Source organism: Rana temporaria, chromosome 13, assembly GCF_905171775.1.
Source record: "Rana temporaria chromosome 13, aRanTem1.1, whole genome shotgun sequence".
Lineage (NCBI taxonomy): Eukaryota > Metazoa > Chordata > Amphibia > Anura > Ranidae > Rana > Rana temporaria.
Window position 1 is genome coordinate 52,764,834 of NC_053501.1, and position 15,751 is coordinate 52,780,584.

Below are 15,751 nucleotides of genomic sequence, written 5' to 3' on the forward strand. Positions count from 1 at the left end.
AGAAAGTATATTTTAATATGGATTAGCCGCATGTTGCTATGTATTTACGAAAGTACAAAATTACGAATCCATTAAACAAAAATTATCTAACAAAATTACGAATTTCGAATCAACGAAAATAAATTAGACAGAATTACGAATCATTCAGTATAAGCGAAAATAAAACTGTTACGAAAATACAAACGGGTCTGAATAGGAAAACTTGCGTCTTACGAAATACGAACGGGTCCCAATAGGAAAACCTGAGTCTTATGAAATTACGAATTTTTACGAATCTACGGAACGAGATGAAACGGAACAAAAAAAATACAAAAATTTTGTTGTGCAGACGAAACGGAACAAAAAAATACGAAAAATGTTGTTGTGCACATGTCTAGGGAGCAGGTGATGAGAGAGCTAGAGAGTAGGAGGTCTTGAGAAGAACGAAGAGAACGATTAGGTTGGTATTTAGAGACTAGGTCATTGATGTAGCTGGGGGCAGATTTGTGGATGGCGTTGTAGGTAATTGTTAGTAGTTTGAATTTAATTTGTTGGGTGAGCAGAAGCCAGTGGAGGGATTGACAGAGAGGAGTAGCAGAGACAGAGCGGTTGGTAAGGTGGATGAGTCTGGTAGCAGCATTCATGATGAACTGAAGGGAGGTTAATGTATGCAGAGGTAAGTCAATGAGCAGGGAGTTGCAGTAATCGAGGCGTGAGATGACCAGGGAGTGAATTAAGAGTTTTGTGGTGTCATTGGTTAAAAAGGGCGTATTTTGGAGATGTTGAGGCAGCAAGATTTGGACAGTGATTGAATGTGGGGCTTGAAGGACAGTTCAGAGTCCAGGACTACTCCTAGGACCTTGGCATGTGGGGATGGGCTGATAGTTGTGCCATCAATTTTGACAGAGAGATCAGAAGAAGAGGCACGTGGGGGAGGAAAAATGATAAGTTCGGTTTTGGATAGATTGAGTTTGAGGACGTGGTGTGACATCCAAACTGATATATCTGATAGTAAAATAGTGATACGTGAGGAGAATGAAAGAGTGAGTTGAGGGGTAGAGAAATAGATTTGAGTGTCATCAGCGTAAAGGTGGTATTGGAAGCCGTGAGAGGCTATCCGCTGACCCAGGGATGAGGTGTAGATTGAAAATTGGAGAGGTCCAAGTACAGAACCTTGGGGGACCCAACAGAGAATGAAAGAGTAGAGGAGGAAGTAGAAAAATGTGTCATTTTTTAACAACATTGTACTATACAGTACATCTGCAGTAATAAAGTATTTGCATTGTATTTACAAAACAAACAAACAAAAAAAAAGATATGCTACTTGAAGTCTTCTTCACAATTCCTTAGAGTGCCTTGAAAAAGTATTCATACCCCTTGAAATGTTCCACATTTTGTCATGTTACAACCAAAACATAAATGTATTTTATTGGGATTTTATGTGATAGACCAACACAAAGTGGCACATAATTGTGAAGTGGAAGGAAAATGATAAATGGTTTTCAACATTTTTTACAAATAAATATGTGAAAAGTGTGGCGTACATTTGTATTCAGCCCCCCTGAGTCAATACTTTGTAGAACCACCTTTCACTGCAATTACAGCTGCAAGTCTTTTTGGGGATGTGTAGTTTGGGTCTATATTCATAATTAATTTTAGTTGTTGATTTACAAGATACTTAGTAATAGTTTTATGTTGGTGTATAAGTAATTACATATATTTATATACAACATGTTTAATGCATGGGACATCTGCTTCATCATGATGTGGAGAGTTGGGAACCTTTGATCTTTTCACCAGTTTTAGCTAATGTTTTTCCTGCCATATATATGACTAAGAGGCCAGGGGCAAGTTGAGTCGGATTCAGAAGGGAAGTATAGATCAAGGACCATCGTCTCCCGGAACTTCTTTAATTAACCACTAGCTTACCGCCCGCCGTCATATGGCGGCGGGACGATAAGCCTCTCGTTCTGGGCGGACATTATATGACATCTTCGCCTTGAGTCACTGGGGACCCAGTGTGTGTGCCCGACAGCCGCGGTGTCCGCCAGGCACCTGCGATTACCCAGTAACTGAGCAGGACCGTGGATCTGTGTGTGTAAACATACAGATCCACGTCCTGTCAGGGAGAGAAGACCCATGGTGTGTGCCTTGTACATGCTTCCCATTTTGTTGGTGAAAGGGGGCTTCCAGATTCTGATAAGTCCCCTGCCTGCAGACCCCCACAACCACATGGGAACAAGGTGCTTTAGGGTGAGGGGCAGTGCCACCCCAAAGCACCCCCCATGTTGAGGTCATGCGGCCTGGTATGGCTCAGGAGCGAGGGGGGGCGGTGCTTGCTCATCCCCCTTTTTCTGACTGCCCAGGCTGCATGCTCAAATAAGGGTCTGGTATGGATTTTGGGGGAGACCCTGCACCATTTAAAAAAAAAAATTAGGTGTCCCTTCCAATTCCCGGGGGGGGCCATGCCATTTTTTTTCACCAGCAATTATTTTTGTTTACATTCACAATGTTACAATAATCATGGATTGTGGCAAATTTTGCAATTTTTTTTTGGAAATCGAGGTCCCAGAGTCTGGAGGAAGAGTGGAGAGCCACAGAATCCAAGTTGCATGAGGTTCAGTGTGAAGTTTCCAGCGTCAGTAATGATTTGGGGAGCCATGTCATCTGCTGATATTGTCCACTGTGTTTATCAAGTCCAAAGTCAGCGCAGCCCTCTACCAGGAAATTCTTGAGCAATTCATGCCTCCCTCTGCTGATCAGCTTTATGAAGCTGCTGATTTCATTTTCCACTTGTCCACACTGTCAAAAGTACCAATACTTGGTTTAATGATCATGGTATCACTGTGCTGGATTGGCCAGCAAACTTGCGAATAGAGAATCTGTGGGGTATTGTCAAGAGGAAGATGAGAGACAACAGACTCAACATCTATCAAAGCAACCTGGGCTTCCATAACACCTCAGCAGTGCCTCCACGCCGCATCGATGCAGTAATTCATGAAAAAGGAGCCCTCCGACCAAGTATTGAGTGCATACTAAACTGTACATGGACAAACTTCTCAGTAAGCCAACATTTCTGTATTGAAAATCTTTTTTTTATGTAATATTCAAATTTTATGAGATACTGAATTTTGAGTTTTCACTAGCTCTACTGCTGAATCTCTAACATACTGACAAGTTACATGTTCTACCCTGAACATGGGTTTAACATGATAGGAAAGGTGAACGTATCCTGTAAGAAATTCCATGATCAACGAGTCAATTGTTTACCACAAAATGCCATCATTACATTGGTACACTGTGTGAACTAAAATGTGAACCTGCTTTTATTTCACACTTATTCAAATTTTACCAACAAAATAAGTTTTACACACACACACACACACACATCAATTTTAGGACAAATATGCTTGTCAATGATTTATTTAGCACCAAACAGATTTGCATCTAGACAAAATATAAATGACCAGTTCTGGATAGTAAATGATTATTTTCATCTTTAACGTATAACATGGAAATAAAAGATATTCTCAATTTCATAGTCTTTGAGGACAGACAAACTCAGCCTGGGTCTAGGTCTATGGATTACAGAATGACAAGTTCACAATTATTGCTTTGCAGAAGAAGGTTTAACTGGGTTACTCTGTCCTTGCTGCGACAATTACAATTTCATTTCATTAGTGTGCAGCTAATTCATAAGTCAGAATGACATTCCTACTGGGTTAAATTGTTCCTACAAAGTGAGAAACTCAAGAATACTGCACAAACTCAAAATACTTGTGCACATCTAGTCATCTATGGGTAATGCCAATGCCAATTTGTTTTCGAAAATGCAAGTTCTCAAGGTGTCATTCCCAACCTATAGAATCACAATCTTCTTCCTCACTTAACCAGAATAGCAATACAAGTGAAGACAGAAATCCCAAAGCTCTTCCAGGTATTACTAAGCAATAAAGTTGGAAAATGAAAATTACATCTCTGGAACTTGCACCTTTTCTTAACCAATCATGATTGTTCTGCCAATTTATATCAGGGCAGAGTAAAGGGTCAGTCCACTCTTCAGCCAAACTGAACTTTAGGTTTAAATCATCTAAATGTATTCAAGTTCCATAAAAAAAAAAAAAAAGAAAGGCTTACAGATCTTGGGAAAGTAGCAGCCTGAGTAGAAAAGCTTGCCCTGCACAAGCTTGGTGCAGAGAAGGACCCTTGCTCTCTGTAAGCAGTGAATTAGAGCTTAAAGCGGAGCTCCACTTCTTTGCTTCCTCCCCCCCTCCACTGCCATTTGGCACCTTTCAGATGGCAGAGCGACTATCTGGTCTTGACAGGTGAAGTCACCAGGAAGTTCAGCCCCCTCTTCCTTCCCCCGCCATTGAGCCATTCACAAAGCGCAATGCATTTCACACATGTACAGTAGGAAGCCGGCTGTGAAGCCGCAATGCTTCACTACTGGTTTCCTCTACAAGAAATGATGGCAGCAGCAAATAGGCTGGGGTGAAGACACTGTTGGATTTGTGGGCAGGCAAGTGTCCTAATCTTAAAAGTCAGCAGCTACAGAATTTGTAGCCCCTGGCTTCATTTTTTCTGAAGGAGCCTGGAGCTTCTCTTTAAGCTGTCCAATGAACAGGGGGGTAAGAGTTTTGCTGATTACTTTACTATAGGTCTCACTTAGCAGGAGTCCTCTACAGGGACACCACTGCTTCCATACAAAGAACAATTGCCCTTCTCTGCAGCGAACTGGCAGGGGAACAGACTTTTCTATTTGGGATGTGGCTGCTTTCTAAACAAAGCAAACTCTAAAGGTCTCATGTACACTGGCTGCTCCTAAACCTCAGTTTAGGAGATTCGAGCGTTTTTTTCCCCCAAAGTCCCCAAACTCAAATCAATAAAAGCCTGTGTGTCCATGTACACATAGGCATTTACCGTAGTTTAGGAGCAGTAAACAGCTCTTTCCTGAATGGACAAGAATCGTGTTAAGGAGAGGAACGTTTTGGGCAAAAATGCATGTAAACGCACCTAAATGCTAGCCCCGTTTAGCCCTTGGGTGTTTATTAATTTCATTGGCCAGAGTATTTGCTATTGAAATAAATGCCAAAACGTGGTACTGCTTTTTTGACTTGTTTAGCCTTTTTCTACTGCCAGTAGAGTTTGGTTTGTAGAAAGCCTAAGACTTTGCACATCTTTTAATTAGATGTACTTTATATATTTTGTAAATTTAAACTAAAAGTTCAGTCTAAGTCTAAAATCACATTTCAGCAATGGGTGATGAACTAAACATTTATGCCCCATGGACACCAGTGCCAAGGAAGGTCCAAGATTGTGCAAGGTTTCTGCTGGAGATCTAGGGACATAAAAGAAACTGTTGGTCATTCCACCAGCTTCTAACCCAAATTAAAAAATATTAGTTTGGTGAAGGACCAGCCCTTTAACTCAGAATAGACCTCAAGACTGAATAATACGAAGGAAAAAAAAAAAATATTCACATGTTTACCAACTCAGACAGGGGCCCCTTAAAACAGGGACTTCCTCAAATTTCATAATGTAAAGTTTGCTCAATGAAACATGAGCGGACCACAAGTCGTACACTTAGTATCTACAGTAAGAAATACAGTAAATCCGTTAACAAATGTATCACATTCTACACGTGTGTACAAAAAAATCTGTGTACAAAATGGTTTAAAAAATATAAATACATATACATATTTTACATGTTCAGTTTGATAACAGCAATGATTGCTTGTCATTCAAGCAGCAATGAACTTATTGTCAAGTATCTGGGGTGAGTGTTCAAGTGACAGTTAACACTGTTCCTGACAAAACATAAGCTGTAGCAATTTGTCTTGTAAAGTGCAGACAGAAAGGTGACGGAGCTGTAGAGACTGGAGATGGAGGCACCTATGGTTTACTTTGTGTAAATTGTTCCAGGAGACAAATCTCATAAGGAATGCTTTACATCGTCCGTCTGCTGGAGAAGAATATCTGCAAACGCTGCTTAGCCAAAGCATATGTACAAATCACGATTATACATTAAAGTGCATTGGTTACTTTATAGCAGAAAACATGCTGCAAAATGGGAAGTAGGGATTCAGGTGTTTATCTTTTTTAAGATAACTCAATTTTGTGTGTAATTTAAACATGATTTCTAAGCATTAGATTTCAAATTCATTCACTGTTGAAGAAACCTGATACAATGTACAACACTATATGTTTCAAGTAACCTGAAAATGTATCCAATAATAAATGACCAAATAAAATAATAATCTAATCCATAGGTTTTGGTAAACTTAATCGGATTGCAGCGGAAGCCAAGGATGGCATAGATTTGTTCCCCAATACCCTTTGATCACTTGGAACATTAGAAGACATTAGTCCAAGAGGTGCCAATTTGGGCATAGGCCTCCAAAACACATCTGAGCTAGAGGCCACTTCTGGTTGATCAACAGCCTGAAGAAAAGTCACATTAGCAGGAGGCTGCAGAAGATCCATCCCCACTTCAGTCATTGCTTCTTTATTAGCTGCATCTTCAAATACAACAATACCTGGCTCTTCACTATGCTTAATACTTTCCCGAATCTCTCCCTCATCTATTTGTAGAAAGAGAGGGCTAAGTGAAATGTTCTTTTCTTTTGGTTCAGACAATTCCTTGAATTTTTCAAAAAAGAAGGGAGAGGAATTACCATCTGCAGATATGCCAATACTTTCCTGGGATAGTGTGTCTGCCGCTGGGAAGTCACAGCCCATTTCACTGGGGTCATTGTTTAACTGCTGATTCAAGAAAGCAATCTCATTCAAAAGAGATGAGAACGTTTCATCTTCTTGATCAGCCATAACATCCGATAACTCGTTGGGGTCCAAATCTGCTTCCTCTATAGCAGATGAAAGTTGTTTTAGTTCCAGCTCTAGTTCAGAGTCTCTGACATTCTCCAAGACATTATCCAAAGCCGACTTTCCACTTTCCGAGGATACCTCGGCATTAACAATACTGACTTTGGCCAGGGGGAGATTTTCTGGAAGACTGGAGTAAGAATTCTGCGTTTGGGGACTTATGGAAAGTTTTTCTTCTGTGGTGACCACTAGATGGGATGTAGATGGTAATTGTTTTGCGGAGGACAGGTCTCTCTCTGCTTGATCCGACAAAAGATCACTAGCAGCAGTCTCCTTTGCCAACAGGGTGTTAACCTCAGTATCTGTGTCTGCCTTAGTCGCTGCAGTATGGAATCCCATGATGTCCCGGTACAGATCTGAAGAAGCTTCCTCAGCTAAGGATGTGACGTTGACAATCCTGGGCATCATGGACAGGTCATCATCATTTTCTAAGGAAACAAAACAAAAAAACACAACACGTTACAGAAAATACTGATTGTTAAAAAAGAAGAAAAAATAAATACAGATAGGCCAGTCAGACGAACATAACTTTTTTTTTCATTTTACCGGAAAACTCCTTTCCTTGAAATACTTTACAGGACACAGGATGAAGTTTAACTCCACCCAAAAGGAAATTGTACACTGTCAAACAAAGCCGTAAGGACAGCTCAGTAAAACTGGCTCCCAGCATGCCCCAGTAGCAAGCAATGACAGAAGTTGGTCATGAAAACAGGGGGAGGGGCCTGTGTCCCGTAATGAATTCCAAGAAAAAGGTTTTTCAAAGTACAGTTCAGGACACAGGGCTTGTATTCATTGGTTATAAGCAGGATAGCTTCAGGTGTCTGTACACTGGCAAAACTTGTTAGGGTAGCCCCTAAAGCATTCTCATATAAACCCCACACTGTTAGACTCCATTTTTTTTTGCAAGCAATGAGGGAGGGGCCTGTAAGAGGTGGAAACAGAGGGGAGGGGCCTGTGTCCTTTACTGTACTCCATGAGAAGGAATTTACAGGCAAGCCAAATTTCCTTTTATCTGTATTGTACATTAAAATACACAGGGCTTGTATTGAAAGACCATGGAATATCCCAAAACAATAAAACTGAGGGGCGGGCAGCAACATAGCAAGCAGAACTGCCAACAGGCCCACAAAACAAAGTTAAGTAACATGAAAAAACGCTCAGAAGACATCTTGAAGTACCCTACAGTTAAAGTGCACATCATCTGAGGCCTAAACATCGACCGGATGAAACCTGGCGAACAGAGGATGTGCTGTCCTTGCAAATTTGAGATACAGATGTTTGATGGCTGAAAGTCCAAAAGACGGCGGTTCTTCTGAATCATACATCTGTAAACTTGGCCGGCGAGAAAATCTTGCCAGGAAAAACAACGTTTTTTTCCTGACGAGAATCCCAGCCGTGTGTCCAAGGCTTAAGACGTGTAGGGGAATTTCCTCTGTGTATTTTGGAACACAGCTGAGAGAAGGGGAAGCAATATCCTCACTAAGGTGATAAGAAGAGGCCACCGTGAGCAGAAATGAAGGGATTTGTCCTTATGCAGCAGACAAAAAGCCTGGCAGTTTGGAAACACATGTAACAGACTTAATTATATACAACAGAAAAAAGGTTAAAATATTTTCGCTTCAGGAAATACCCGTGTTGTTTTTATGCACTTTATTGGCCACATCCCATTTTGATCTAATTTATGTGTTTAGCGCATTGTTGCTTTGTAATAAAGATGTAGTTTTTTTATAAAATTATGTGATGCCTACTAGAAAAAACACCTTTTGTGAATGTGTCAGTAATGGAATTCCCTGTTGAATGTTCTCAAAGGGAGGTTTTTGGAGGGCATAAAGAACTAGAATATTAGTATATAGTGTAAAGGGAGGGGTGATCTGAGTAACCACTTGAATAAAAGGTACAGACCAGAAAGCTGAGCTACAGAAAACCTGTAGATAGGCAGAGTGCTGGGAACAAGCCTCACCCACAAGGTTTTGCCCATTTGGGGGTCGGTCCTGAATCTGTAAAGCACCCTGCAGCTAACAAAGCAGTGCACCACGTACCTAGGTGAGCAACAAATGCATGATCAAGTCCTGGAAGATGATGTTACAAGCACACCCCGCATATTTTTCTTGGGTACAGTTCCCCAGGGCAAAAAGCTGAGAAATGCCCAATCCTGAAGCTACAAACAAAAGCCCCAGTGCCTCTGGAGCAGCTAAAGAATGATAGGCGACAAATTGTTTTGATAAAAAATGAAAACAGATCATGGGAGCTTTTATTAAAGGCCTAGCAGACAGGTGTTTTAAAGTGGTTCTAAAGCCTGAAGGTTTTTTACTTTCATGCATTCTATGCATTAAGGTAAAAAAAAAAAACGTAACTGTGCAACTCCCCCTCAGCACCCGCCTTATACTTACCTGAGCCGATCCCGCACTGTGCACGAGAGCAAAAGCTCTCCCATGTCTCTGCTTCCTCATTGGCTCAGACACAGCAGTAGGAGCTGTGAATCACAGCCAGTGAGGAGGGGGCAGGGCCGAGCCATGCTCTGTGTGTCTCAGACACACAGAGGCAGCTCAGCAGCGAGCAAACAGCTTTCTCTGAGGGCACTCAACTGAGGGGCCTGGAGCACTGGCAGAGGAACTGAGAAGAGGAGGACTGGGGCTACTCAGGGAGGTATAACAGGTTTATAGCAGTGGAACCTTTACAATCCCTTTAAGTTCAGTAACAGATTCCCTTTCAGATTCCAGGCATACATTTTAAAGTGAAAGATCAGGCAAAAATTAAGAAACTATAAACCTGCTCTCTATCACATTCTAAAGCTAATCTATCTAACCCTGTAAAGCAAAAATCGTTGTACTTTAAGGTGTTGTAAAGGAAAAAAAATGTTTCCCCATACAGCTTCATTTACCTTAGTGCAGTCCTCCTTCACTAACCTCATCCTTCGATTTTGTTTTTGAATGTCCTTATTTCTTCTGAGAAATCCTCACTTCCTGTTCTTCTGTCTGTAACTCACCACCATAATGCAAGGCTTTCTTCCTGGTGTGGAGAAAGCCTCTTGAGAGGGCGAGCAGGAGTGTCAGGATGCCCACTAACACACAGCTCCTTTCTCTATCTGCAAAGTAGAGAGTGTCCTGACTTGCCTGCTCGCCCCCTCCCCCCAAGAGGCTTTCTCCACACCAGGGAGAAAGCCTTGCATTATGGTGGTGAGTTACAGACAGAAGAACAGGAAGTGAGCATTTCTCAGAAGAAATAAGGACATTTCAAAAGCAAAATCGAAGGATGAGGTAAGTGAAGGAGGACTGCACTAAGGTAAAGGAAGCCATTTAGGGAAAAAAAAATCCTTTACAACCCCTTTAACTATTCTGCAGCTGATACGTTCCGATCTCTGGTGGCGGATGCTGTGTGCAGGAGAGGACGACAACAGCTAAGAAATGTCAGGGAAGTGATGTCACTCTTAGAAGTACTATGGGGCTTCTGTTGTTGGCTGCCTCTCCTGCACAAACCTATACACTGAAGCCACCACTGACAACCGATGCTGGAACCGGAGTGGAGTAGCTGCAGAAGTATAGCAACTTTTGCTTTACAAAGTTAGATAGATTAGGTTTAGAATGTGGCAGAGAGCAGGTTCAGTTAGTTTATGCCCGAACTTCCACTTTAAAAACCACACATTTCCTTGGAAACTTGAACCTAGAAAAAAATAAAAAACCTGGAGGATGCCACTTCTGTTCTTCTGAAAATGCTTGCTGCCCCTGCCAAGACACTGACCTGAAACAAGCAAGCCAGCAAAGTCTAAACTCCTAAAATGCATACTTGTTCTGGGTCATTGACTCAAGGACCGGAAACCACCGGAGCAGCATTATAGCTCGGGCACTGGTTTTTATTTTTCAGAATGAAACACCAGCAATGGCAGTGTCCATACTTCCTCAGTACAGACTTTTTGAAAACAAGCCAGATGGAAGTTTTATATGAAAGTTAGCTTCCACAGAGCATGCCAACAAGCAAATAGACAACGCAGATGAAAAAAGAATGAAGGATATGGAAGACACAAATGATACCATACCTGAATCGGAAGAAGATAATTCTATTGTAGAGATGGTGTGAGACACAGCAGACAAAGTGATGGGAATACTGGTATTACTAATTTCACCCTTCAGCTGTATTGTACCAGGAAGCTGAATCACCACAGAAGCCATTCCTGCACAAAAACATCCAATAAGATATGTAAATAACCAGAAAATAAAAAAAGTATACAACAGGTAATATATTGAAGTCTGATAAAATCAGAACAGTGGGGTTAATTTACTAAAGGCAAATTGACTGTTCACTTTGCATGTTCAGTTGCACTCTGCAAGTGCAATTGCCCCACAGCTTAGTAACTGAGGGGAAGCTCTGCCGACTTCTAATCTTGTGCAAGCAAAAATTCATTTTTTGTCCCCCCCCCTGTGATTGGATACTCTTTGCAAAGTAAGCTTCATCTCATTTAATAAGCTCTAAAGCAACTGCACAGTCTATTTGCCCTATAGTAAATCAACCCCAATGTATCAGGACACCTTTGCTGAAATGACACTAAAATATGATCATTCACCTTGCAATCTGAATATGCAATCTCTATTTAATAGCCTTTAGATTTGCAGAAACTAGGCCTACTGGGTTCCCATGCAAACAAGGGGGGGGAAGCAAAGAGGATTTCCACAGGCCTCAAATACTATACTACTTACAATGAATCCTTCATTACTGTCAAAATTAAAAACATGTTCCCTCAATTGTTTATATAAAAATTACAGGTGCCTTATAAAAAAATATGCTGAACCTCATATGTGCCTACATATTTTTACAATGGTAATTTCTATCAGGAGATATATGCGTATACTTGTGCGCTAACTGAAACACATGGTGGGCTGGTGTATAAAGCTGTGGTACATTGTTACAGGGTACACTCCAGCTGGGATCAATGTCTTTTTTTTTTTTTTTAAATTTTTTTATTTCTCATCAAAAAGTCGGTCCTCGCGAACCACCAATACACACAAGATACAGTAGTAAGGGTACAAATCAGGCATAATCACAGAGATGTCTATAGGTCTTTGGTTTTTACAAGTAATGTCGCGGTGGGATATAAGGGCGTGACCGAGAACTCTCGGAACCTGTCTCTAAGAGGGTACATCAGTCCTCAGTTGTCCTGGCATTGGGGCTCGATCGGGCCGACCTCCAGATCTATTTTCCGTTTTCAGTGGAGAAGATAGAGTAAGAGTTAGGGAGAGGTATAGAGAAGTCTAACAGAGTGAAAATAGGAAGAGGGGAAGGGAGGGGGGTAGAGGAGGGGTGGGGGGGGGGGGGGAGGAGGTGGTGGTGTCTGCACGAGCAGGGTCAGTGTAAAGCGCCCCCGCGGGGGCGTAACATGAGTCTGATTCATTCATGTACGTGTAGGGTGTCCTAAGGGACAGGCAATGTATCTGTCAGTGGGGCTGGAACTGGGCATTCGGTCCCTCTGAGACTCTGTCCCTCATCCGAGTACTTGAAGATGTTGTAAAGCTGCCACGTCTCAGAGTATGTCTCGTGGCGTTGCTGGCTAGAGAGTATCAAGTCCTCCATTCTACTGATCTCGTCTACCTTATGTAGCCAAAGAGCGACAGTCGGGGGGTGGGGTGACTTCCATCGGAGAGGCACGCAGGCCTTGGCCGCGTCCAGGAGGTGGCGAACCACGGACTTCTTATAAACTCCAGATGGCATGTTGGTTGCGTGCAGGAGAAAGTAGCCCGGGTCGTCTGGTACCACGTAGCCTGTGAATTTTTGGGCAATCCGTCGCACCTCTCCCCAGAAGTCCCTGATTCGTGGGCAGGTCCAGAGGATGTGTAGTAGGGTGCCCCTGTCCCGCTGGCATCTCCAGCAGACGCCAGCAGAATTGGGGAACAGTTTGTTTAGGAGGTCCGGGGTCCTGTACCAGCGGGAGAGAATCTTGTAATTCGTCTCCTGAGTTTTTGCGCATAGTGAGGATTTGTGTGTGAAGTGAAGTATGGTTTGTTTTTTGGCGGGTGAGAACTGTGTGTTCAGGTCCCTTTCCCATTTTTCCAGGGCTGGTAGCCGATATCCTCCGGATGGTGCTATCAGTATGGCATACAGTAGGGAGAGAGCGTGTGGAAGCACACCAGATTCCTCGCACATCTCCTCCAGCTCAGTCATTGGAACTTGTCCCGTCGGGGGGGGAGGGATGCTACTTAAAAAATGAGACAGTTGATTTGCTCTCAAAAAGTCAAGGCGGTAGGCGCCGTTGGGGTCTGTCAGTTCTGCTGCCGATCTCCATTTCCCCCCCGCACTAAAATGGGATGCCTGGAATAGGCCATCCCTCATGAGGTTAAGGAACCCCCTATCCCGTAATCCCGGGACAAAGAGCGGGTGACCAATGATAGGTCTGAGAGGAGAGTCCCCAGAGGCCAGGGATCGCCGAGCCATGAGGTCCGCGCAGACCCTAACTGTGTTTCCTATTAAGGGGTGGTTTTTGGCCGTAGGAGGGAGCGGGGCGGAGCACCAAGGTGCTCGTCGCAGGGAGATGTCAGTCTGATCTTGCTCTATTGTCGTCCACAATTTATTATGTCCGTGACGGCACCAATCAATTAGTCTCACCAAATGTACTGAGTGATAGTAAGTCCGAATGTCCGGTAGGGCCAAGCCTCCGTGTATTTTAGGGAGGGACAGGACCGACCTGTGTACCCGTGACTTTTTCCCCGCCCAGAGAAAGTGAATGAACGCTGAGTGTATTTGTTTAAAATACTCCCCGGGGATGCGGATCGGGAGGGCCTGCAAGAGGTACAGAAACTTGGGGAGGATCGTCATCTTTAAGATGTTAACCCTGCCTACCCACGAGTGTAGCCCGCTAGTCCACTGAGTTAATAGTTTCCGGACTTCTGCCAAAAGGGGTGGGAAGTTCAGTCGGTAAAGGTGCGAGAGTGTGGGAGGGATGAAAGTCCCTAAATATTTAAGCGCCACTGCCGTCCACCTCAAACCGAATCCTGTCTTAAGCCGCGCAAGGTGGTGCTGCGAAATCCCTATGCCCATGGCCTCTGACTTTGATAGGTTGATCTTTAGATTGGAGAGTTTGCCATAGTTATCGAATTCCCGGAAAAGGGCTGGGAGGGAGGTGTCGGGGTCTGTGAGGGTGAAAAGTAGGTCGTCCGCGTAGGCGGATACTTTATATTGCGCGTTCGTGGTAACGACGCCCTTGATGTCAGGATTCAACCGGACATGGCACAAAAATGGCTCTAGTGACAGAGCGAACAAAAGGGGCGAGAGGGGGCATCCCTGTCTCGTCCCATTAGTTATCGGGAATGAGTCTGACAGTACCCCGTTAGCTCTCACTCGCGCCGTCGGACCGGTGTATATCGCCGTCACCCAATTTCTCATCTTTTCTCCAATCCCTACATGTTCCAGGGTCGCCATCATAAATCGCCAGTCCACTCGATCGAACGCCTTTTCGGCATCCGTTCCGACCAGCAGACTCGGGGTTTTATTGATAGTCACCATGTGTATCAGGTTAAGTACCTTAATGGTATTGTCCCGGGCTTCCCTCAAGGGGACAAAGCCCACTTGATCCAGGTGTATCAGACTCGGGAGATGCCTCTGTAGCCTTGACGCCAGGATTTTAGTGAACAGCTTGAGGTCAGTGTTGAGAAGGGATATGGGGCGGTAGCTGCTACAGCTAGCTGGGTCTTTCCCTTCTTTCAGTATTACAGATATCTGGGCTTGCAGTGTGGTGGCGTGGAGCAATTTCCCTGAGCCGAGATCGTTAAAAAGTCTCACTAGGTGGTGCCCCAGGGTCGGTAGTAACGTCTTGTAGTATGCTATGGTAAGTCCGTCAGGGCCCGGGGCTTTCCCCGGCTTGGCGCTCTTCAGCGCAAGCTGGACTTCTGGAAGTGTAATGGGGAGTTCCAGATCCTCTCGGGCCTCCGTGGGCAGAGAGGGCATCAGTGACGACGAGACATAGTCCCTTATCGTGGTATTTGGAGTAGGGGGTCTGTTCAAATTGTATAGCGAACTATAAAATTGCCCGAATTCCCGCGATATCTGTTGTGGAGTAGACTGTTTCTGTCCCGAGTTGGACAGCACGTGTGGGATGTAAGAGGCTAGTCGACGGGTTCGCAGCGTGTTGGCTAGCATTCTGCCACATTTATTCCCTGACTCGTACGTGGCCCGTCGGCAGGTCTGCAGTGCCGCCTTGGCTCTAAAGAGCAAAAGATCTGTGATCTGTGCGCGAAGCACATCCAGTTCCGCGCCGATTTGCCTGCATGGGGTTATTTTATGTGAAGTCTCAAGTGTACTGAGCCGAGTAAGGAGCGAGCCCAGCTGTAGTGATCGCTCCCTCTTCAGCCTCGCGCCGTGCTTAATGAGCAACCCTCGGATCACCGCTTTGTGCGCCTCCCATACTGTTCCCGCCTCGCTGTCAGGTGTACTATTAGTGGTAAAGTAATGACCGAGTTCTGTGATGACTTCCGTCATGACCTCCGTATTCTGGAGAAGGCTCTCATTGAGCCTCCACATCGACCTCCGGCCCTGATTTGTCTCCGAGAGGGAGTATCTCAGGGTGACTGGGGCATGGTCAGACCACGTGATCGAACCAATGGTGATGTTCTGGATCGCGTCTAGTTGACTATGAGGTATGAGGAAATAATCTATCCTCGAATACACTTGGTGAGGTTTAGAAAAAAAAGTGTAGTCCCTGTCGCCAGGGTGGAAAAGACGCCAGGCGTCTACCATTTGCATGGAGCGCAAAGCGGTGTCAATACACTTCCGTGCGTCACGAGGCAGGGACGACCGTCCGGTCGATGTGTCTTCAGTCGGGAGCAGGGGTACATTTAGGTCGCCCCCCAAAATCAAATGGCCTTCTGTAAAGCGTCTGAGTTGTGTCAGGGATTTCCCCAGGAAGACA

General features: G+C 44.1%; 1 protein-coding gene across 3 annotated transcripts in view; it reads right to left on the bottom strand.

The window, feature by feature from the left end:
* Positions 1 to 3,368: 3,368 nt before the first annotated feature.
* The window catches only part of MGA (MAX dimerization protein MGA), a 134,902-nt gene continuing 122,519 nt past the window's right edge, over positions 3,369 to 15,751 (bottom strand). For all 3 annotated transcript variants that reach the window (XM_040333883.1, XM_040333882.1, XM_040333884.1), the window contains 2 exons: positions 10,895 to 11,029; positions 3,369 to 7,289 (listed from right to left, as the gene is read on the bottom strand). In XM_040333883.1, coding sequence (XP_040189817.1) covers positions 6,238 to 7,289; positions 10,895 to 11,029 — 1,187 coding nt within the window. In that variant the 3' untranslated portion in view covers positions 3,369 to 6,237. The remainder of the gene's footprint in view (positions 7,290 to 10,894; positions 11,030 to 15,751) is intronic.